Source organism: Homalodisca vitripennis, chromosome 1 (assembly GCF_021130785.1).
Source record: "Homalodisca vitripennis isolate AUS2020 chromosome 1, UT_GWSS_2.1, whole genome shotgun sequence".
Lineage (NCBI taxonomy): Eukaryota > Metazoa > Arthropoda > Insecta > Hemiptera > Cicadellidae > Homalodisca > Homalodisca vitripennis.
Window position 1 is genome coordinate 166,567,759 of NC_060207.1, and position 25,696 is coordinate 166,593,454.

At 32.0% G+C, this 25,696-nt stretch overlaps 1 protein-coding gene across 9 annotated transcripts in view; it reads right to left on the minus strand.

Annotated features, from left to right (window-relative positions):
- Positions 1-608: 608 nt before the first annotated feature.
- Positions 609-25,696, minus strand: part of LOC124352686 (uncharacterized protein CG45076-like) — a 42,826-nt gene continuing 17,738 nt past the window's right edge. For 2 of the 9 annotated variants that reach the window (XM_046802275.1, XM_046802273.1), the window contains 7 exons: positions 23,773-23,967; positions 18,849-18,967; positions 13,851-13,996; positions 12,269-12,418; positions 6,526-6,704; positions 5,334-5,354; positions 609-1,877 (listed from right to left, as the gene is read on the minus strand). In XM_046802275.1, the coding sequence (XP_046658231.1) occupies positions 1,050-1,877; positions 5,334-5,354; positions 6,526-6,704; positions 12,269-12,418; positions 13,851-13,996; positions 18,849-18,967; positions 23,773-23,967 (1,638 nt within the window). In that variant the 3' untranslated portion in view covers positions 609-1,049. Of the gene's footprint in view, positions 1,878-4,303; positions 4,325-5,333; positions 5,355-6,525; positions 6,705-12,268; positions 12,419-13,850; positions 13,997-18,848; positions 18,968-23,772; positions 23,968-25,696 lie in introns of all 9 variants that reach the window. The other 7 variants (XM_046802280.1, XM_046802279.1, XM_046802277.1 and 4 more) reach the window with 6 other exon arrangements.

A 25,696-nucleotide genomic window follows, 5' to 3' on the forward strand; every position in this document is an offset into this window, starting at 1 on the left:
ATATCAGTCATTTCATTAATAATGTCAACTTTTCCAATCAATATTATATGAATTTAATATTATAAATAAATTCAATGTCGAATTATATAAAGATTTTGGTTGTTTAAAAAGTCATACTGGTTCTTGTGTCTTCATTATCAAGCAAGAGTTTGTATGCGGGTTGTCTGAAGAATAGGAAGGAAACGTTTTTTATCAGACGTGATTTAATTTTCGCTCCATTTCCAATGGAATATTTAATACAAAAATAGTTATGTATTAAGTGAAGTGAAGATTAAGTCGTTATAAAATTTGTTTCTTATTCATGCAAATATAAATCCAGTTGAGATAGTTGTAGTGAGACAATTTTGATTATTTTTAAGATGTAGCCTGTGGATTTACACAAATGTGAAATAAGCTAGTTTTGTTTAGGAATCCCAGAAATTAATCTTTCTAAGACATTTGCTACTTAATGTCAAGAATGGATTCTACTCGATGGGTCTGACACTGAGAGCGGTCTCAGTTATTCATTTGACCTAAATCCAAATAACAATGTTTACTAATTATTACACTAAACATGCTATTTACTAAACTTGTAGCTATTTTTCAGAGGTTAAAATAATAGGCTTTAATAGTGGTCAAAGATGTTTTATTAACAATTAATTACAATTTAAAAAGGTTTTGATTGAAAACGATTATGTTTATTTAATTGAGAAAATACACTAATTTAAACAAAATCTATCAATCGGTATGAAACTTTGTATTTACTTATCCTGAAGATGTAAACATTAATATCTGAGTACGGTATAGCAACATATTTAAGACATTCAGTAACAAAGTAATAAATCATGAATAGATAGTCACGAATGAAAGGGCAGTGATGTTACAAAGTGGAAAAAGATGGTTTACGTTTAAAGTCTTAGATGATAATAGGAAAGATGTACAGTTTTGTATGAGCTAAAATTACTTTAGACAAGATGGCACATTGAAGATTTGTAAAATGTTCCACTTGTATATCTTACAAATTAATGTAATTATGAAGTAAAATTAGTCCAATGAATTATAAAATTCAATTATTCTGCTGGCGTTTCAGCATTTGGAACTTCGGGTGTCACAGGTTCTTCAACGATGGGCTGTGGATCTGCCGGGGTTTCTGCAGGTGTCTCCCCTTCTGGGGCAGGTTCAGTTCCTTCTGCTGGTGCTTCAGCAGGAGCAGCATCTTCTGCAGCAGGTGCTTCTGATGCTGGAGCAGCCTCTCCCTCAGTTGGAGCAGGTTCAGCAGGTGCTTCTGCTGGAGGAGCTTCTGCCGCGGCGGCGGCGGCTGCTGCAGCCGCAGCCTCTTCTTCAGCTTTCTTAGCCTCTTCAGCCAATCTTGCTTCTTCTGCTAACCTTGCTTCCTCAGCTTTACGAGCTTCTTCCGCAAGACGAGCTTCCTCAGCCTTTCTAGCTTCTTCAGCTTTACGAGCCTCTTCGGCTTTTCTGGCTTCTTCAGCTTTTCTGGCTTCTTCGGCCTTCCTAGCCTCTTCAGCCTTGCGTGCCGCTTCTGCAGCTTTCTTTTTTTCTTCAGCCTTCCTCTTCTCTTCAGCGATTCGAGCTTCTTCAGCCAATCTTGCTTCTTCAGCTAATCTTGCCTCCTCGGCCAATCTCGCTTCTTCAGCCAGTCTTGCCTCTTCAGCAAGACGTGCCTCTTCAGCCAATCTTTCTTCTTCTGCACGACGTTCGGCCTCGATACGAGCCAATTCTGCAAGCCTCTCTTCTTCAGCCTTTTTTCTCTCTGCGGCCAGACGATCTTGTTCCTTCTTCCACTCTCTTCTACCTTCTTCCTTTTCAGCTTGGCGTTTCTTTTCCATCGCTTCATCGTCCTCCTTAGTCCTCTTTGGCATAGTCAAAGGTAGTCCTCTCTGAAATATTGTGGAATAACAAAATTAGGTTATTAATTTATAGAATCATTTTAATGTAGTAAACAAAAATTATTATAAATTGATTAACTTGTTCATCTTAGAAGGAGATTGGCAATAGCCAAGCAAATTAATTTGAATGTCATATATTGATATAGGAGTATTTGCTTAGATAGGTTTAAAGAATTATGTTACAAAAGGTAACACAAACTCTTCAACATAGTGTTGCAACATATATATATATATATATATATATATATATATATATATATATATATATATATATATCAACATATTGTTCAATATCTAAAGTTTTCACTAATTTAAATTGAATTTTATTTGTATTAAAATGTCATAGTTGAGATAAAATTAGGTAATAAAACTGAATTGAATTGTTAGAATGAACATGTTTCTTGATAGTTTACGTTCTTAATTTACTTATAAAAAACCAATATTAATAACCAAGTTAGTATCCTTGCTGAAAATGATAACGCTAGTATTTAAAATACAATAAAAAACTTCATTAAACATGTACTTTCATAATTATTGATTTTACACGTAATAATTATTTTTTCAAACGCAACCGATTGTTTCATAATAGTTTTTTTTTTTTTTTTTTCGGAAAATGTATTAAGTTATATATGAAGTAGCGATGACTTATTGTAAAATATAAAATGTTCTTTAAAACGTGTTTTAACTATTGTGAAAACGTATATAAAAACAACGTTGTTATAATATAAAGAAGTTACCGTTTTTCATAGCGTGGTAATTTTATGGTGTGTTTCAAATAGATTTACTCACCTTGTTCCCTTCTATGTCCTCCATATTTAATCTAAATACTTAAACTGAATGCAGTTTACAAAGCTATTGAAATAGAAAATAAACGCAAAATAGAGGTTATTCTGAATAATTCAATCACCCTGTAAGTTACATTTCATAACAAACACACTCAAAATCTTTGTGGAGGAATTTTAAGTCATCGTTTAGAGATGATTTCTGGTGGTAAAAAAGGTGCGACATGAGATGTTATGAATTGTGGATAATATAAATAAAATATACAAGCTTAGAAGAAATAGGTCAGGCAGCACACAATCTCCAACCACAACATTATGAAATATTTACAACAGAACTGGTGTAAGAGAAGGAACAGAATACAGCAAATTGGCAGATTCATAAAGCAAGTTTCAGAAAAGCAATAAAGTAATGCTGTTACGCAATGGAAGTCGGAAGTAAAATGTTAGTCAAGAACGAGCATGACAAGAACAGAATGAAGTAAAACTGAAGCGGTGTCAGGTTTTACTTAACAAAAAGTAAAATATACCAAACATGATTTCTTTATTTTTAATATTATCTTATAGCGTTATATTTGAATAACTTGAATAAAATTAGAAGTTTCAGCATTGACTAATCACAATTGACGTTCTAAAATATCTTGCCACAAAACACCTAGTATCTTACAATACGGCAATATCCGTATTTATAGCAAGTAGGAAGAAATTTAAGTAAAACAACTGCCACATTTTACGCTTACCTATTGTACTTTTTAGTAAGTCAAGAAGTTAAGGAACATGTTAAAGGCCCAATGTAGATCCATAAGGGTGTTATCGTCCACATATTTAAAAATGTTGTTTTTTTTTGTTAAAAATAACTTTAATTGCAAAATTTAACTTTAATACTCGTAAGTCTTCTGAGTACGAGATTACCCAGAAGATTCATGCTTATTGTCTATGACAACAGTGCTATAAAAGTCACCTGGACACCATATTGGTTTTCATAATTTGCTAGGTAATTAATTAAATAGGCGTTTTACTTTCAGTTAATGTAAAGAAATAAAAGGCCAATACAAAAGGCCAAATAGAATGCCGTTTATAGAATGGTAATATACAAAATGTCAATTAAGCTTTAGGATTGTAATTAAGAAATTATTCTTAGCCATTACTAAAACAAATTCTTTAAATAATGTTTGAATTTCTAAATCTAATTTGAAAATTATTTTAAAACCAGTACTAAATGCAATATAACTATCGTGTACTATTTTCAACAATTTTTATCATTTTATTTTTATTGTTTAATGTTTATTATTTGGAATGTTGTAATTTAGTATAAACAGATTGCTATGAATTTCACTATTGAAAATGCCTATTTTATGAAAACGTATACTGAAATATTATGATTGATAAGAGTTTTTTATAATCAACATTTGTATTAGTGTAGAATAAAAATTCGAACTTTGAATTACATTTGATATGATATAAATCCTGACCATTGGTCATTTATTTTATACAGTATTTACTTCAAAAGCAGCAGCTTATAAGAGAACCCAACGTGCCTACATTATTGTGTACCTATGCTTACTCCGTGCTCATTTTAGTCGGCCAAATTATCAGCGTTAGTAACTCTATATCTTACAAATGTATATTATAATATACCTCAATGCAGCTGTTTTCTTTCTGTAAAATTTAAAAGGTTATTAAACATAATGAAGAATACTAAAACGTAAAATCTAGGCTATAAAACAATATAAACAAACAAAATATACCTATTTAGAAAAAATAAAAATAAAACGTGTCTACTCGTGAACTTATTAATAAAATTAGGATCGCTAAAATACAGCCCATTCATAGTATTAGATATCTTGGTACGTTATCAGAGAACCATAAACTATAATTGTTCGAATATGAGTATATTAGTGCAGGCATTGATCCAGAGCGGATATTGTACCTTTGCATTTTTATTTCATTCATATTTCATCCCAGAAGTGCTTATCGATCTCGACATTGTCTCTTTTTGGGATAATGATCAAATGTTCTAATTATATATTAGCACATTTTCTTAGTTAGGTACACATGCTTTTTTTATTCTAAATAATGCCGCGATTTGCTAAACATAACTCATTCTCAAAGCCTTATATACAACAGGTTGTTTTGTGTCACTTAATTCCACACACTTTTAAAGAGCTATATGAAAGTTGTTATATTTGGATGACTAAGGAAAGGAACTGAAATATATATTTACAAATGTCTAAAACAAGTAAATTCAAAAATTGAATTATGCATTAACATTAAATCATGCTGGGAAATGCGAATGAATTCGTAGTAGTTTATGTACAAGGAGGTACTCTACAGTACAGTATTCAGATACGCAATATCTTACGTGAGTTGTAATTAATTAGATGAATCAGATAAATTATGAAGTAATAAGTCACATGCGGGGCATGCGGTACGTAACGTGGTATTATCTCTCATAAATCTTAAAACATAAAATCCATTAAAGGCTCTTACTTTTAAAATAGTTCCACTCGTAGATTTTTAGGGCCGAATTAGTGGCCTCCAAGTCATAACTGGATATATCTCGATATAATTTTTATTCAAGGTCAACTAGAGGGCATGCTCAATGATCACGTCCATTCGGGTTTTGATGTCAACTGTTATCAAAATCAAAATTGACTTTTGAACATACCTGGTCAGAGTTACCTTCTCCCTGTCAACAAACTGTATGCAATTACAAAAGCAACTACTCTATAAACTTGTATATACCACTAACGATATATAAATAACATTATATTTCAAACGGGCCGTGTTTATTAGGACACGGATGTTTCCAACAATACAAAGACATGTTTATTTCATTGTAATTCCTTAATTTATTATAGGTGTTCATTAAAAATGTTCAGTTCTTTCAATAGTCATCCATTAGAACATAAAAATCTGTCAATTTTATTCTATAAGTACTAAATTAAACAAATATCTAAATATTGTTAGAAATTTATTTGCTCAAAACTTACAGCAAACTAAAAGATACAGCACGAAGAATTGTTTCCGTTTTCAATACAAGATTGTAAGTAAAATATTTAATGTAGAATTATATAGCGTCTTCGTTCTTAAATTTCATATAAGCACTTTGAGTAGTCAACCCAATGCATATTTAGCCAATATAATATTAATAGCGAGTAGTTTCTGCTATCAAGAAAAATGGTAACTGTATTTGTCTCAACCAACACCTTGTAGACCTATCCTTCGACTATTTTCAACGTGCATCTGGAAGAATGATTTTTTCTGTATAAGGAATTTACGTAATGCACTTAACGTAACTTGAGTGTATATTCTATACACTTACACTATTCTATTCAGAATATGATCTTAAAAGTGAATCCCCAAATTGTTGGTAGCCTATTCATAGTCGTTGAAAATTTCAATAGTTTGTTAATAATTTCAAACAAATATTTCATTCTAATCAATTCATTGGTATAAGTATATTTTGAAAGTATTATTATCAATACTTTCTATAATAGAGATACATTGCTCTGAGAAGGGCAACTGAACTTTGCTACCTAATTTTCTACAAAATTAAAAGGAAAATAATATAATTTACTTTTTGCTCGTTTTACGATATTTTGGCGTCTAATGTTACACTCCCCATCAAGATTATATGTGTAAAATTCGTTTTTGATTGTTTCAAGAAAAATTCAACCCATCATAACAAGAACACCTGCTACACTGGAATTCAAGTTTGGAATCCGAAGTCAAGTCGTATGGGAAGAGTGCCAAATCAGATCACCAGGGTGGAGAAGTTGGAGACCAACGGGGTGACGACACCAGCAAGCCATTCCATGTCTCGTATTCAACTGGTTGGGAAAGTGGTTGAGACTTACTTTTGGGTATGGCATTTTGATGCGTTCCCCCCCTTTAAAGCCCGGCAGATGGCTTCTGGCCGAGTAGAGTAAGACGAAAAGGCTCACCGAGTCTACTTGTGGCGCAGACAGCGTGTGTTGGTACTTGCGGATCTCACGTCCGTGGCGGTAATCCATGTGGGGCAACATCCACTTCTCAACTGCACACACAAACATGGGTCACTTCGTGGTCGAGGCTAACAACTTCTCGCTGGTTAACAAGTACACATTTAGAGTAGTGGAAATATCTGGTTCAACAGCGAGCACAAAACCATTGGTAGTGTAAATTTTCAATTTTATTCCGTTAGGCTAAACGTCAATAAAATAATGTAAATAGTAACCAACTGTGTATAAAAAATACACATTTGAATGGTAAATTTATCTTTTTATAAAATAAGGTTATATAGTCATTTATATATATTATTTATTACAAACAGTTAATGTTAATGCTTAAAGAACATAAATTTTACTGAAATAAATCAGATAAACTTCAAGATCAAGGATAGAAAAGGAAAAATTAGTAGTTTATTGAACAGTTTTATGCCATAATAGGCCAGTTTCATTATTTTCGTTCCTATGAATTGGGATTTTGAAGAAATGTTTGCACATTGTCTATGACTATGCTAAACTGCAGGCTGCTTTTTTGTACAATAATAAGATAGAATAATCCATACGAATTAGGAGTATAATTAGCAAGCTTATTTGAAGTTGCATAAAAATTAATGTAAATATTTTGAAAAGTCGCTTGGCAATTCTGACGCGTAAATTTGAATCCTTGAAACAAATTCCAACCTAAGTATTGCCAACTTCAACAAACAAGCCGCTTATCAGCCTTATAAGTTAAGAGCAAACTTAAGAACAAATGTAAGAGTGTAACATTGTTTGTTTCATTTTTTGTATGTAAATGCTTTGATCTAGCATACATTCTAGAATCTGCAAGCGTATTTAACAAACCTTTAGATTAGATCCGATTGGAGTTGTGTTTGAAGTATTATAGAAACATATATATGTTATTTGCTACCAATTTCGGTTAAGACGAATGATTACGATATTTAAATAATAGCAAAAAATAAATAATATGATAGGAGTACGAATCACAAAAGTTAAGGAGAATATGAATAATATGACGAGCTAGACTAATGTGTACCTGACATTCATAATGTTGGTAGTTAAATCAAACAATCGATCGTGGATGCACCCTACCAGTAATCTAAATTAATGAATTATGCTTTTATTGACTGCTTTGCTTCACTAACCAACTCAAACAATATGCAGTAACCGAGGTTTATGAAATTCATTGTCTGCATTCTAATATTAAGCTAATAAGTTTAAAATCTGTTATCATAAATACCAATTAAATTAAACCGATATAGTAAGATTTCACAAAAATTATAATATTATACATTTTATACATATATAACAAGTTAATGAGAAATTAAAACAAGAATAAACAGAAACAAGAAAATCGTTAGTGCCGTAACTCATTTTAATAGTTATAGAATCATACAAACAATATGCTCAAGGTTAGTTCAGCACATAAAACAAACAAATGTTCAACCACTTGGATTTAAGCCCCACAGTTTATAATAATAAAATACAGTTTTGTATAAACTTATATATTTTACAAACATCTTTAATAATAATAAAATATTTTTAATAATAATTTTGTTAATGTGTGCAAACAATTTCAATGTTTCACAAGAGCTACTTATTGTTCATTTAAATCCAATTATAAATAAGACTTAATGAGTTAATATTTACTTTAAAGTTATCGAACTAAATTTAAGAAACACTCTATGTTTATGACTTAATTTTTGCAGTCTTGGGACAATTACAAGTCTATACGTAGGAACGATCTATTGTATTCTACAGCTGTAAATTTGGTAGTCATAGAACTTCAGAACCATGGCAATATTCTGCTAAAGAAACTCTAATGCTACTATTTAAAAAAAACTATAAACGTTTATTCCAAAAACTCGAGCTATATTTCCTATACAGGGTGGTCAACTCAAGGTGGTCACCACTGAGATCTCAAAAGGTATTCTTTTTCAGAAAAGTTTAAGTAGAGAACTTTAGTTTATTTTTATGCTAGTTAAAATTATAAAATTCGGTTGCCGTTTCTCAATATGTTGGTGAACTTTGTAATTTCTTTTGAAAACCCCTATTTGTTATCATTTGGGGTGAAAATGTAATTCTGTCTTTTTTATTCTTGGTATTATTTTGATACACTTAATAGTTTAGCTGCTAGGAGAAACGTCTTAGAAACTCTTTTTTCAACTTTTATTACTAAAACATAATAAAGAAGCACGTTTTACCATTTTCAAACAAAACATTCTATACTTATCAAATATCAAATGATTTGGTCATATTATTATGAGCAGCACTCAGACACTGTAGTACCACAACTGTGTGGTGAAGGGGCAAGTTTTATGATCAAAAAAGTGAATGTGGTTAAGTTATAAGAGAGTTTAAGACGAAGAAAAAGATTAGTGGCACTCCCCTTTCTTATCAATGAACCGCCCTATTTCATACAAATAAACAAGTAACAAGGTAAACTTTTACGAATTGTAACGCAATCCAGTGTAGCATTGTAACCCTTGGAGTTCTAGATGGTGAACTACCGTACAAAAATATTACGCTCAATTGGTAGCAAAACCAGGCCTGAGATCTAGTGTTATTTCACAATGTTTGATTAACTACCTCTTTGATTAAGAGACCTTAACGATAAAGAACTAAAATTCAATCACCTTCTGTTGACAAGAATCCCTAATTTTGTAATTTAAATCTAAAAATCCTTTTAGCACCTACCAGAATTGCAAAAGCCTATAATATTATTCCATCTATTCCGTCCATCTTGGTCTTGTATCGAATAGGACAATTAATCATCTGGACGCTTTATAAGATGTCCGTAATAAAAATCTTATAAAAGTGTGAAAAGTGTCAATTTGAACGTTTATTTTTTCATTTCGTCACTTTTATCACATGACGATACACATTGCCATTGACGAATAAGGGAAGCTTGATGTGTGGAATAAACATAGGTAGTTCACGTAACACTCCAACCTTCCAGAATTGACTGATCCCTTGAAAGGATCATTAGTGTAGTAAATATTCCAATAACCAGGAAAACTAACTTACAAGTGATCGTAAACTCCTGCCCACTTAGGTAAACTGATTGAGTAATTGACAATTCCGACCCTCATTTCTCATCTTTCTGAATATTAGATAGTGCTCTTCGTAAAGTGTAATAAAATTAATGCAGTAAATTTACTGAAAACCACATGCTGCTGAGGTAACTGCACTGTTAGGTTTAAATCCAAATGTTCAAATAAACAGAGACTCGTCAAAACATCAAAATACAACAATAAGACATCACATAAAGCTTACCAAACAATTACTTCAATTCTGAGATAACGCAACGTTTACAAATAATCAACAAAATAATTTTTTAAAAAATCAGCAATCGTTACATTAATCCGGAGTGATAGTACTTACTGTGGACCAGTCCATGTCTTCTCTTCCTTTTTGTTTAAAAGTATAATTTCTAATAGTTTTGATTGTAAATCACAATAGTTATATGATGTAACAAGTAAATGTGGTCCTTAAATGATGGTGTGCAGAGAAATTGGTTTAGTTTTAAATATAATTCAAAGATATTGTTTATTATAAATATGAACATAAAACTCTCTAATCGATATTGAACTTTCAAATGTAAAACATTCCATTTCGAGATGGTAATTTTACTAGTAAACAGCAAACATAGCGTTTCCACATGAATGCAGTTTCCTGGACGCACACATGTAATACATCTACTGCAATATCATCTTTAAATGAAACCAACGTTCATATTTTTATCACAATGGGTTTCATGCAATGTTGTAAAGAACAACATATAAAATAATACGGGTCAAAAACTTGTTTGAATAATACCATAAGGAACCACACCACACTTCATAAAGGTCTCACTTGAAAAAATATTTTGTACGCAACGACTGAATTTAAATCAGTTTCTTTTTCTGAACGATAAAAATCGAGATTAATCAAAGCATGTCTATCTAGCTCCGTCTCAGTTGAGATCTATACAGACAAGTTTTCTAATGTTTACGCAAATATCTATAATCAATTGCATAAAATCTATCTAAACATTAGTTTGGTGACCGGACACGCATGCTCTATAATATTTACTTCATGCCAATAGGCAATCACAAAACACAAAAATAGTATGCAACAAAAATAGCATGCATTCACAGAATAAGTCAATGGTTTTCAAAACATAAAGGGTTCAAAAAACTTTATATTTACACTTTCATAAGTGAAAAGCTCTATTTATTGAACAGTTCAAAATGGTTCCAAAACTTAATTTACAATAAAAAGTACCAGTGGTGGAAAAACATTCGTATAGTACTAATATTGTATTTTGTACATTTGAGGTAGAGTACTTGACATATTACTTTGATGATGCTGATGTTAAATTGTTTGTATTGATACAGATTTGCAGAGACAGGCAAAATTTATGGGGCCTGTTTGATGTTAGCGAACTTATGGAGCAACCACTGCCTTCTTCGTTCCTGCCAGAGAAACACATACATTCTCGATTAATTCAGCAGCTAAACAGTTATAACTAGCAACTATGCACCGCTTTCATCACTTATGCAGTAATTTACAAAACACAGAACACCAAGACTATTTTAAGTACCTACAGGAAACAGAGGATAATTAAATAATATCAAGTGCAGATGTGTCATCAAAATTAAATAGGAGGAATAATTTTCTCATCACTGTTAAAGAAAAAATGAAATGTGATGAAAAAGGAAAGAATAAAGAAGATTAAGCAAAGGATTAAGCAGTGTCTTAATATACAAATTGTATATATAAGTTAATGTTTTATTATCATTACGTCAATTTCAACTACTTCTTGTTGTGAGTTATTCATTCTCACGTGTTCCACAATTTAATTTTTTAAATAGGTCACTTTAATAACTCATTGTAAAATACATTCAGTTTTTATGTAACAAATTGAAGATAGCATCTAATTTAAATTTAAATTCAACAATATAAAGTGTTTCGGTATATTTGAAAACAAGTAATCAAAATCAAACATATTAATTATGAAAATATTTTTAGTTTCAAACCAATGAAGAGTTCTAGCCTACAATAGGGACCACGAAAGACTGCAGTTGGCACAACACGTAAACTGCCGCCTGGCACAGCACAGCGGCACCCTGCGGCCGACACAGAGCGTTATCATAGTGCTGTACTGTACAAACCTTTAAGTGTACAGTACCTAGTTAAATCAGTTAGTTAAATCAGTCCTCGTTGGCTCCTCCCTCAACTGCACTCTTTGGTGGTCACTACTGTAGAGAATACATACTTCGTACATAGTAGAGAAATGTGATGGTATGTGGCGTAACACATTTACCACTGATCTTTAATAGCGGTGTTGAGTTTGAGTTACTGGAAGCGTTTTAGTTTGTAGCGTAATCTTATACCACTAGCGCAATCTTGCTTGAAACAAAAAGCGAGTCACGCTTTGTCTTATAGCATTTCTTCTCTACATACGAACTATGTACTCTCTGGGGTCTAAAGGCCACTAGGATTAAGTAAGCTTGATTCTATTTTTTCACTTTGTTATCAGAATTTAAAGTTAGATTTTTCTCGATGCCTTAGAATCTACACTTTTGTTTCTGCAGGTGAGTCGAAAAGTGGAGGAGGAGCTTATACATACTTTCGGAATCCTGGCCCGGTTTGTCGAGGGCTTTATAATAAGACCGGAAGGTGATCTCGTCCTTGATGCTCTTGTTGTCGGAGTACCTCTCCCGCCTGCGCGGGTAGGCCCTTCCTCCTGCGTAGCTCACACACGCCAGGTGTCCCCGACCTTTTCAAACAATCACTACATGATCAGCCATGAACTAGAATTGCAAGAAGGAACAAATAAGGGGCAAACAGATAGTTAGGATCAGGAAAGGATTACGTGAAGGAAATTATGCTGTCTTAATTTGTCTTAAATTAGTTTTATTATATTAATGCCCACATCTACTTTCTCTTAAAGAACGCCTAACTTTAAAACTAAAACAACCAGCTTCAATTCATTTTGTAACTTGTGCTGTATACAGAGGTGGAAAGTATTTCACCTAGGTCGCTGTAGTTTCAAATCAACACCTTGTCTAGTTTAGAACATTTCAGCAAATAAAAATTTCATACTGAGTTTATTGATGTTCTTGATAAGGGACGAAATGTTTATGTAATTTATCAATGAAGTAAACAGGTTATTGTACACTGAGGAGGAATGAAATAAATTTTGTTTGCTGAATAGCACGATCAATTATTGAATGAAAATATTTTTCTTAGCACACGGAATCATTAAGTGACCAATAGCTATAATATATGGCGCTGGCTTGAATTTAAAAGGTCATTTCGTATTATTTAAGATGGTATATGCTATAGCCTTGCTAAATCAGTATGCCTTTCCAACTTTCGCATTGAAGAGATCAAAGAGATTCCAATCAAAGCGAGTTCTCTTCCCGCTGAAACTCGGAACTGTCTACACTTATATAAGCCTACATGAAACTTTACAACACTGTTTAATTATCGCTCTTGTAAACTTGTATGTTTTCAGTAAGAACTAGCTGTTTCCCGCGGCTTCGCACGCGTCTCTTAAGCTTTGCCCGTATATTTCTTTGCCTTCAAATAGTGTTTGGATATTTTAATATACGTAACTACTGTGTTGTAATTGCAGTTTATAATGTGCAGGCGCTTTGATAACTTTTATATCTTGCAGTACAGCCTGGTGGTTAGTTACATCAATGGGCATTGCGTATAAACCTTCTACATAGAAAAATACAAATTTTCATAGTGATCGGTCCAATAGTTTCTGAGTCTATAAAGGACAAACACACAAACATTCATTTTTATATATTATGATTGCAGAAACAGTTTAAACAAAATTTGTCGTTTCTCTTAAGCTTACTCTATGCTTTAAAACTATAAGTGTAAAGAAATTTATATATAAATATATTTTTTGTCGCATTATATATGTTTACAAAGAACAGCTGATTAAAAATTTGAAAAGACTCTTTCACTTAATAACATATGTTTGCTGCAATGCATTTCTTACGGGTATTTCTGTAACCAGTGGGGCGGAATCCTGAATCGGGAAAGGGATAAAAAGTATCCTATAACCTTCTACAGATCAAGACGAACAAATTAAAAAAAAAAATTAGGCGAATCCGTCCAGCCGTTTGTGAGTGATGCTGTTACACACGAACAGTTTCATTTTTATATATATAAGATAAGTAACTGTGACTCACCGATGTTGACTCTGGTAGGTACGGGGTCCACACCGGGGTAGTAGGAGAGCACGTTGATGTCGTAGGGAACATTGCGGCTCGGCTCCACCATGCGACTGATGTAGTCGTCTGAGGTAATCCGCTCAGGAACTGCCAACTCGGGACGACTGTACAGTACAGCAAAGATAAGGGATGTCTTATTTTACAAGGCGGTGTTACAGGTAAGAAGACCAAGCCTTTTTTACCTGGGACCAAAGCATAAAGGTGAGTTCCGATCACCGTTAATAGCCGGGTGGGTTGCTTGCAAGGATCGCTCAACGGTAATCTATCCAAGGAGTAGCCATGCTTAATGTGCTTGACACGATAATATTGTGATAACTACCGTACCCAGTTGACTGTGCCGTTGGCAAAGTCTGACTGTGATAGTAATTACTACCAATTACGATAAAGAGTAAACAGTTATTGTTCTAGTAACCGTAAAACTTTTGTCTACCTCAAGTGATTTGGAATTCTATGATTAATCAAGGAAATAAACTATGTCATAATATGTTGTCATTCAAAAAGACACGGGTTTTAATACTACCATGACAATTAAAACATTAGAGTTTTGAGTGTACTTTAAACGTCTGTTTTGTTGAGGTGGAGGACAGGGTCATACTTGAGGACTGTTGATAATCTTGTGTAAAGCCGTTTTTTTACTACCTTAGAAGCAAGCTCGCGCTGTAGTGTCTGAGTTCATCCAACTCAATAATATAATGGCAGCGTTTTTGAACTTGAATTACTAAATATTCCACATAACCTAATTAAATTCAACTACGAAAACTATGTCGCCTACAATGCTGTCAACGCTCGAAAGTCTGATGAAAGTCTACTTGAGCCTCTAATCTTCTGATTATCAGTGTTGTTACTCTTAATTGGCAAAACTAAGAGAGGAATTGTAATTTGATGGTTTTAACGTAAGTATTATATAAGTTCAAGGTTTCACCAAGAAATCGTTAAATGAGTGTATTATATTCATTAAATTATAAACATTAATTGAGGTTTTCAGCAGTGTCAGTCATCTAAAATGCCAATTTAAATAGAAATGTTTATTAAACTATTAAACGCAATATTTGTGCACACATAATTCTGCGAGTTGTGACTTCGGATGTGAAATATGATACTGGAGTAAATATAAACTCTGCTACGTTTACTACGCATTTGTGTCTTATATATTGTATCATAATATGATTTTAGACCAATGTTGCACCATCAGAAGTGCATCATCAAGCATGAATTTACAAAGTACAAAGAACTCTTAGAGGGCTTTTAAACTGTTTGGTTTCACTCAAATGTTGCCAAGACGGGAGACTTGGTAATTTCTGGGATCACAAGTTGACCATCTGCCAATGTTTTGCTAATATTTTTAGCCTGGACCGCAGCCACACGATTCTCGCCGCGACTCCGCAGCCGTCTGCTAGTACTGTGAGAGAAAACCTCAACATCATCTTCATTAATTAATCTTATTTCTGGACTCACCTGTACACATTAACTATATTTAGTGCTGCACATAAATAATGAACTCTTCCGCACGAGAACACCTGGATAAAATCATTTAAATCTACGAGTCCGTTGTAGGAAGACAATATTCGTTTCTCAATCTATAATGGTCTTAAGATTTTGATATAAACCCATAATAATTTATAAAAATAATAATTCTGTGACCTTTTTTTCATAGTGAAAACTAATTTTTGATGAAAAGACCCGGCTGGTGTAGGTTAGGGAACGTTCTGCGCTCAGTATTTGCGCTAAACTTGCATTGCCATCAGCCAATTCATAGACATAGTGAATATCAGCAGTGTGTATTCAGTTACTGAATAATGTTTATTGGACAACTAAAAAACACGATACCAATATTGTATAAACTTTTAAATAGCCGCAATTTTTTCTGTAATTTATATTATTTTCAAACCTTTATCAAAGATGTACACTGATAAGGTCATTAAACTTGCAAAATTTCAACTTTATATCTTAAACCATGTTATAAGTACAAATTATTTTCTAAAAAACACATACAACCAAACAGAGAAAACTAAGCAAGATAGGATTATACATGATATGATGAAATTTGTTATATATATATATATATATATATACAGGGTGATTCAAAAACTAAACGGCTAATCTCTCGAGAGCATTATTCTATAGCTAAAAACAAGTAAAAAAAGTTCATATAACCATATGCCCGGAAACGCTTCGTTAGCGAGTTACGCCCTAGCGCGAAAGATTTCGCCCGGATTTCAGAACCCTTGGTGAAGTCAGGCCGTATAAAAATGGTAAAGATAGTTACAAAGATACAAATACGATTGTTTTTTTATGTTTTTTTATCTGACAAATTTATTAAAATTCGTCCCAGAGCTGTAAATGCAATACTTTCAGAGATATCTTACGTAAAACACAAGAATTGGTGCAAAGAAATAACACATTTTTGTGTTTAAACGTAAGATTACTTCCATAAATGTTAAATAAAGGTCAATTTTTTTTTTCTTAAACAGATTTGTAGAACATTTAATTCTGAAAAGATTCATGTGAAATTACTTAGGAAAAAAAATTAAATAATAGGTATTGAAATTTAGCTTTATTTAAAAATAAAACAGACGCACAAAAATGCATATTCTTATCTGCATAAAATATTAACTAATGTTTAGGTTGTGAGTAACAGCTGATCATTTATTCAAAACACTTTTTATCGTCATATTTTCTTTGTAAAGGTTGGCAATATCAGCTGATCAACAATTAAGTTCATGAAGTAATATTTGAATAAACCTTTATGGAGGTTTTTGTATTGTGGCGTGTGAAGATTGTATTTTGTGAGATCCTGTGATTATTTGGAAATATTTTATACAAGTGTATATAAAATATTTTATTAAATATTTATTTTTAAAATATTTTATTAAATATTTTTATAAAAGTGTATGTAATTATCTTAGTAAATAATGGCAGATAATGTAAATGGTATGTATTCGTTTGAAGAGTATACGGGGACATGATTACTGTGATTTACGGCAAAGTTAACAAGAATGGTTAGCTGCAGTTCAGGAATATCGTGATACTTTTCCACATCGAAGAACACCTGATCGCAAAAACATTTGAAAGCTGTGGAGAGACGACTTAGAGAAACTGGTAGCTTTAAACCGAAGCGAATAGATACTGGTCGTCAACGTAGCGCAAAGGAACTATAATAATGAACAAGCAATAATATATGCTGTAGAATTATCACCAACCACAAGCACCCAGACGATTATCACGTCAGTTAAAATATTTGGCAGTCAAGCGTTTATGGCGGACACTTCATGAAGCACAGTTGTACCCATTCCATATAACACGTGTTCAAGACTTATTACCGCAAGATCTTAATAAACGGAAGATGTTCTGCCGCTGGTTAAGAAGAAATTGTTTACGACATCAGTATTTTCTTCGGCGTATTCTCGTTACTGATGAATCCTGTTTTACTAGAAATGGAATTGTAAATTTTCATAATACCCATACTTGGGCGTACGACAACCCACATGGAAACTGCGACGAGGCATTTTCAACATACATTTTCAGTCAATGTATGGCTTGGTGTTCTGGGTGATAATTTGATTGGTCCATTTTCCCTCCCTAATCGACTTAATGGAAGTAGCGTACTTAAATTTTTTAAGAACAAAAACCTGCCTACCCTCTTGGAAGATATTCCTGTTCAAAACAGAATAAATGCATGGTTTATGCACGACGGAGCACCTCCACATCATAATGATGTGAAAACCTATTTAAATGATACATACGGTAGACAATGGATTGGTCGAAATGGACCAGTAAAATGGCCACCACGTTCTCCTGACCTCACGCCAGCAGACTTTTTCTTATGGGGTTGGATGAAGTCAAATTGTTTATTCAAAACGGATTAACACCATAGAGGAGTTACGTAATCGCATTACAGAGGCGGCAGAAACTATCAAGAATGCTCCAAACGTTATGAAACGCGCTAGAAAAGAGTGGATTCGTCGTGCGAAAACGTGCATTGCTAACAACGGAGGACACTTTGAGCAAAAACTATTATAGGTGATTATTACAGTTTTATAAAGGTAAATTACATTTTATGTTAATGTTCAGTCTAGAATAAATGATCAGAGCTGTTACTCACAACCTAAACATTAGTTTAATATTTTATGCAGATAAGGAATATGCATTTTTTGTGCGTCTGTTTTATTTTTAAATAAAGCTAAATTTCAATACCTATTATTATTTTTTTCACATGAATCTTTTCAGAATTAAATGTTCTACAAATCCGTTTAAGAAAAAAAATGACCTTTATTTAACATTTATGGAAGTAATCTTACGTTAAAACACAAAAATGTGTTATTTCTTTGCACCACATTCTTGTGTTTTACGTAAGATATCTCTGAAAAGTATTGCATTTACAGCTCTGGGGACGAATTTTAATAAATTTGTCAGATATAAAAACATAAAAAAACAATCGTATTTGTATCTTTGTAACTACCTTTACCATTTTTTATACGGCCTGACTTCACCAAGGGTTCTGAAATCCGGGCGAAATCTTTCGCTAGGCGTAACTCGCTAACGAAGCGTTTCCGGGCATATGGTTATATGAACTTTTTTACTTGTTTTTAGCTATAGAATAAGCTCCGAGAGATTGCCGTTTAGTTTTGAATCACCCTGTATGTATATATATTTAAAAAAAGGATTGGGAAGATAGTGACCGATATCATGTTCCGATAAGCGGGATTCAGACTCCGTGCACTGGGGAATTTGGCTGGACTGTAATATTATTTGTTATCACAGCCTATGTAGAATGATCACATTATTCTCTGAAATATATCTGAGTAGTATGATTACACGTGTATGTAGTAGCGAAGAATTGGGGAGACGTCAGAGATCCGGATAAGCGAGATTCTTAATACGGAGTTTTTAATACGGAAATCCACACAGTCCATGACAAAATTATCACGTATGCACAAAAACCGCGTGAATGCTTACTTGTATGTGATGGACAGAGAGATGGGAAGAGGGCGAGAAGTCCGAATAACCGGCGTGTTGATTCTCCGTAGGAGGGAGTTTGTCTGGGCGCGGATGTGACGAGCTTCATCTCCAAATTCCTGTTCACAAACAATTACATAATACAATTAATTACTTAATTTGACGAATTGCTCCAAGAATTCTAGAAAGTTCGTATTGATATTAAACAAATACATTACGGCTTCAATGTATTCTGCCATTAAAATATCATTAATATAAGTATATTGTTCGTTTTACTAAAAGTACATTATAACTAAGTGTGATTATTTTACTCAAATAGTGTATTGTGGAATCTACAAGAGTGAAAATATGGACACTTCGTGTAGTTTTGTTTTAGGTAGATATTATTTAAATCTGCCTTTCCAATGCCTATTGACCTCATTACGTAATTCCCAGAAGATTTATTGCATTTTATCTGATCACGATTATCGCAATCTGAAAACATATATATATATATATATATATATATATATATATATATACATACATACACACACACATTTATGTATGTATGGGTTTGTGCAAATCAAGCGAGCTTGTGAACGTAACTGCCGTAAATGTTTAAAATATCCAGATTTAACTTGGTGCAAACGCAGTACTTACACGTACCTTGGATGATTTCGTTATTCAGTCTTTTCAAATTTAAAGATGGCTGTCATTCGTATATGCGCAAAACCTTTGACTCAACTAACTCCTTACATAGACTTAAAGCGATACTTTTTTTAACATACTAGGTAATTTTAAACAACTTCTGTTTTTCCACTTTCGACAGTATTTCTTAAGGTTTTAAGTTGGCGCCATTAATATTTTGAAAAAGGAACGGTTATATTTCAGTTTATGCGTTGTAGCGCAAAACAAGAAATTGCTTTAGAATTCTGAGGTCATTTAAAACGTGTTTGTTCTTGTGTACTTTTTCATATTTCGTAATATTTCGTGATTGAGGGCGTACACAGTTTTAAGTATGATAAAAAATTGCTATCGTAGTTTTTAATAGATTCAGACCAACTTGGTACAGAGGCAATATTTGTGTATATTTTGAACGGGTTCTTTACTTTTAACCAATAAAACGTGTATTGGATAGTGGTCATTCGCATTTGGACCAAATGTTTATTTTGGGTATTTCATAAAATAAATAAATTTTGACTGCCAAGCAATTTCTTTATTGTAACACATTTTTTATAATTATTAAAATTTAAATATAGTGGCCGTTTTAAGTTATAAAAGTATATAATTGATCCGTTATTAATAAATATGTTACATATAATCATAGTTATTGTAATTAATTGTAACTAAATCAAATCCACGTTTTATAAACAATGTATACGCTTATAATATTATTTTTTCATTTTGTAAGGTTTCAAGATTATGGAGTTTCTAAATGTTTTAAAGTGTTTAGATTATATATTCAAATGCCAAAATTGAGAGTTATTGTCTCATCAGTGTTGTGTAAATTAAACATCTAAATTAGTAATAGGTCTTCAGTATATTCTATTAATGTATGTTCTAATTTAATTAATGAATTATTAATACCACATGGATGTGAATAAACATAACAAGTACATGTCTAATTAGTTCTTATTTAATTAGGCAGTGTTAAACTCTTAATAAGTAACTACCTGACATTTAAAGCATATAAGAAAATACAAATGTAATAAATCATTCATGCTAATGTTTTTTTTATTAAATTTTGCATACTAAAAGCTTTAACGAGACCATTGATTGAATTTTACTTCCGTGATTGATGGTGTAATTTATATTTTATTTAAATAGTTCTTTTATTGATTCCTACAATACTACTGGCGAAATAAACCAGACCTCTTAGGAAATTTCTAGAAAATCCAAATTAAAATTGGTATATTTTTAAAATGCACTTTGAAATAATTCGATTGTGAGTAACCAAATACACACAACTAGAACATTACTTTATCTGTCCCTTTCAAAGTTTTTATTAACTTGCTAAGGCTGTAAAACTATACATTAATACGGCACTGTAGGCCATGGCAGCAGGTTGTATATTCGAATCATATATTCCATAATAGAGACTAATGAACGGATTTCTGGACTTCAGATATAAGATGAAGTTTACGGTTTCAGGTGAAATGTTATAGGTATGCAGAAACATTATAAAAGAACACGTCAGCCAGATAGCTACTCACGCGATCTGAGAATTTCGTAGTCCATGAAGAGACTTTATTGCTAAATCTGTATAACGCTGATTTTGGTTTCAGATAGTTTTGGGATTTATACACCTATTAAATATGTAAGAATTAAAATATTAGTTTAAAACGCTAACGATCAACACGAGATTTAGATTTATCCAAGTTTTTACAACTACCTTGAAATTACTCACTCAACAATCTAGATTAGCGGCATACAAGATGTTAACATATCAATATTTTCATCCTTCATAGTGCCAGACTCTCATGTGGACTGGGAAGAACACATAGGTAGTCTAAATAACATGAGACTGGCATTTCAGTTGTTCTAGATATCGAGTAATAAACTTTGGGAACAATGAAAAATAAATAATAATAAAGAGTAAATATCCAATATGTCAATTTTTAATTAAGTTTTAAAATAAAGTTGTTAATTATTATTGTTAATTATTATGCTCTATTACAGTCTAGGAAATGATGAAATCAATTAGACCATTTAAAAAATAAACATCGTTTCGATTATAAAAATGAGTTTAATAATGGAGAGAAAGTCTTTCTTACATTAATTAGTAAAAATGGTGCTTGATTATTATATGCTTATTTTAGAATTAAAATTGAAAAATGATTGTGCGTCTCTTGTGTAACTAGTTTTCGAAGTGGAAAATTATATTATGATAGTATTTTGTGACATAGTTTCATTAGATAGTTTTCATGAAATATATATTTTGGGCAACACATATAGTCAGTAATAGATTACACTGTCCGAGTTTACTGTCTTATGCTAGTAGAAAACAAAAAGTTATTATATGTAAATGTTTTATGTAATTGGCAACATATTTACACATTTTATCCAAACATGATTTTATTATACTGCCAAAAATATGTATTTTCCTGTCGTATACGGTATATGACAACCCTTTCGGAAAGAAAACAGTATTGTTTATCTGTATAATATACTTAGATAGATATAGATACCACATTTAACATATCAAGCAGTATCATGTGCCTCCACGGCGATAGAAGACAAACTATTAAAAGGGTATGTAGGGTCACTACAACCATGTAAACTGTGACCATGTTGTCACAGTTGAGTTTTAAAAGCTTAAAATTTATTTATGTAGCTTATATTTCTGTATAGCTTTGATAAATATAAAGAATGTTGCGACCAATTTTCAATTGAGCTCAAAATAACTGTAATGTATACAATTTTAGGTTTGATTTTGCCCAAAAGGCAATCTATGTTCAATTATAAATATATATTTCTTAGCAATGATTAATCACTTTTACAGTACTCTCTGGCAACCAGTTTTGGTGAATGTTATAGTGAAAACAAGCAGGAAGCTAGCAGTAAATGTTAGTTAATTGCAGATAATTAAATTTTTATTTGTAACTTATTATATGTATGTACAATTTTTGACTCGAATTTAATACATTTTACATGTGAACTGTCTTTTCTCTGCAATCATAGTGTGAAATCACAATGTGTCAATTGATTTAATTGACTAATGTTTCTAAACGAAAAGACTTGTAAGCGATCTTTAAGTGCCTTAGTAAAATAGAATGACATAACCTTTAAATAGCTTGTTTTGACACTTGGACGGTACCGTATATAAAACTTGTAGTACTTGAGGTTAGTCTGGACCACCTCAGGCAACCTGCCAGTGGTACCAAGCCAAGAGAAAGAAAAATGGTATGTTGTAAGTAGACATACAGGGTTTCAAATAACTATCATTGGCACCGTCATGTGAAACCTATTTTTATTTCAGACAGTTCTTATAACAGTTATTTGATATCGTCAGGATTGTTGATGGAACAACGCAATACATTTGTTAGTGAAATAAAAGTAAAACAACCCTTTCCCATACCCCTCAAATTGAACAAAATAGAAAACTGACACTTTTTATAAGAAATTGAAAAAAATATACTAACATTTATCCCGATGCAGAATTATAAAAAAGTCTTTTTAGAATACCGTCCCACTTTGACATATTATTACATTTTATGAAATAGCTTACTTTTGAGCTAACAATTTTATAAAAAGCAACTTTCTATTAGAAACTGAAATGCGTTTGGTGTATTGTTTTGTCGAATCATTGGAAAAAAGCTTTAGTCACTTCTAATATTCACCAAAGTTTTAATACATTTAAATAAGGTCATATGATTTGTTCAAACACTAAAATAAATCGGTATCCTCAAGTAGTTCTAATCCGATCGGAAAATGAGATAACAAAAGTGTTATCTTTGTGTGACCTAGTTTTGACACTTGACTTTTTATCTTATGAAAATGTTTAATGTGGTTTTAAAAAAAGTCTCTACTCATGAGAATACTCGATAAGATTTTTAGTAGTTTAATTTTTACGCCAAATAGAGTCTTCCTCGGGTATGATCAAAAATAAACAAAAAGCCACATATAAACAGAAATGAGGTATACTCTCGGAAACTTATAACTTGATTTTATTTTAATGTTCTCAACACATTGTTTTTTTTATAAGTTCTACTTATTTTGTATGAAACTTTCTTAATACGTATATATTCCGCTCAGTCAAAAACTCAGATCTCTTCTACAAAAATCCATTAATAGATAATAAATAAAAATATTACACCGGGAAAAAATACTAGAAAAATGTTCTATGAAAATTGGTTTTACTCTCAAATTAAATATTAGGTAATGAATTGCTTGGAAATAGTCAAGCAACTGATTGCACTTACCACAGGAGACAGGAACTTACCACTATAGAATGGTCGTTTAAGAAGTCCTCTTTGGGGACATACGAGAGGTGGGGGCGAGAGCGGTGGTTGATACGGTCGAGTTCGGCCCAGATGACGGAGCGGGGAGTGCGGGTGGCGGGAACAGCGACGATGTGGGGGGTCAGCTTCTGGTGGGCGATGTAAGGGATGTTGTTCCCAACGTGTATTGGAGTCGCCTGAACACATGCTTGCTTTTTCTTTGTTTTCATTTTGCTTCACTTCAGATTAACGAATCATTCTTTCATGTTAATGTTACGAATTACAACACCAATTTAATATTTTTGACTCTTTGAATTATTTTTCGTTTTGATAAATCTCCCATCACTTGTACAACTCACATAACTTTGGTTAGTATATTTGTAGTAGACAAAACGTATTATTGCTTGCAAGGTTAACATCTAGCTTTTTTTAAAGTTGGGTTAACTTACTGGAATACAAAACTAAGCATGATAGTCTACGTAAAACGTGTAGTTCTGGCGTTTTAACGACTTAAACTAGAAGTATCTCATGCGTCCATCCTGTAGGTTGTGGTTGTAACGCATATTGAATAGTTTCATGCTTTAATTACTGAACTTCAACCAAGAACGATAATGGCCTATAATGGAACGTAGTGTTATGAGATATGATACTAAATGTATACATGTCTTAACTATCTATTTATAAACACAAGATCCCACTGAATAAATATCTGGGAATATTGTTTATTGATACATAGAAAGTATACAATTATATTTTCATAGATTATTGTAATATAATAAATGCACCTTCTGCATAAGAAATTATACAGAAAGGGCGACAAATTATTGTGCACAAACAAAGAAATAAATCTATATTGACAGTTAAGTAAATCCATTGATACGCTACTTTTTGGGGGAAATCATATGGTTATTCTATTTTTATTGATTTTTCTAATCCCCAACATTAAAAGAAACTATATTTGTTATTTAACACAAAGTTGAAATTTGTTAGCGATACATGCAATAAATAAGCTAAATTAATGTGATGGAAGACTTATTCAAATATATTCAATGATTACTAAACAACTTTATGTGTAAAACAGAATTTTTAACTCAAGTGAATTAATAAAGCAATTAAAGTGCTGTTAAGCACGATTGCATTAAATATTTAGCTGTATTATTCAGCAATACAAACATCAGTAACAGCATTATGCATTTTCCATCAAATTTTATCATATGCAGAAGCATATTTACATAAGCAAGCATGGTTTAGTTATATATATGTACAGCGAAAATGAAGGATTGTTAAAGTCTGTTGTTAATTGTATCATTTTAAAAGTTTTTCAGTATATACATGTGAAATATTATTGTAGTTTTACATAAATATAATGTAATAGAATATATATTTTATATATCGATCGGTTGCCCAAAAAAGTTTAACCATCCCCTTTAACTTTAAAATAAATGCAGGCTAAAATGGTTTCTTTGACGCTTATAGTGTCTAATTTTTTTAAGGAGGGGAGGGGATGTTATCCTTCCCAAAACGAACGATAGGTATGAAAAACAACTACACATTTAAAAATGTAAGTCCGTAATTTGTAATGCATTATTTAAAAGGTCACGATAAAAAAGATAGTGGAGAAGTTACAGGTATCAATTCGAGTCAGACCTAGTTTTCCGTTTTTTACTGTTTACTTTAAACCCAAATAATATATTTTCTATTTATTAGGTCAATTACAATAGTAAATACTACAAAGCGTAAACTTTTAGAGTTATCTAGACTTACTTTAACCATTTAAATATTAAATGAGTACTCACATTAAATTAATGACACGAATATATACATTTTATAAATACCAATTAGTGACTTAGAGGCGGACCAGTAAATATAGGAGGCTAATTTACATAGCTGATTTAAATAAACTTATTTCCTGCAATATGGTTTTTA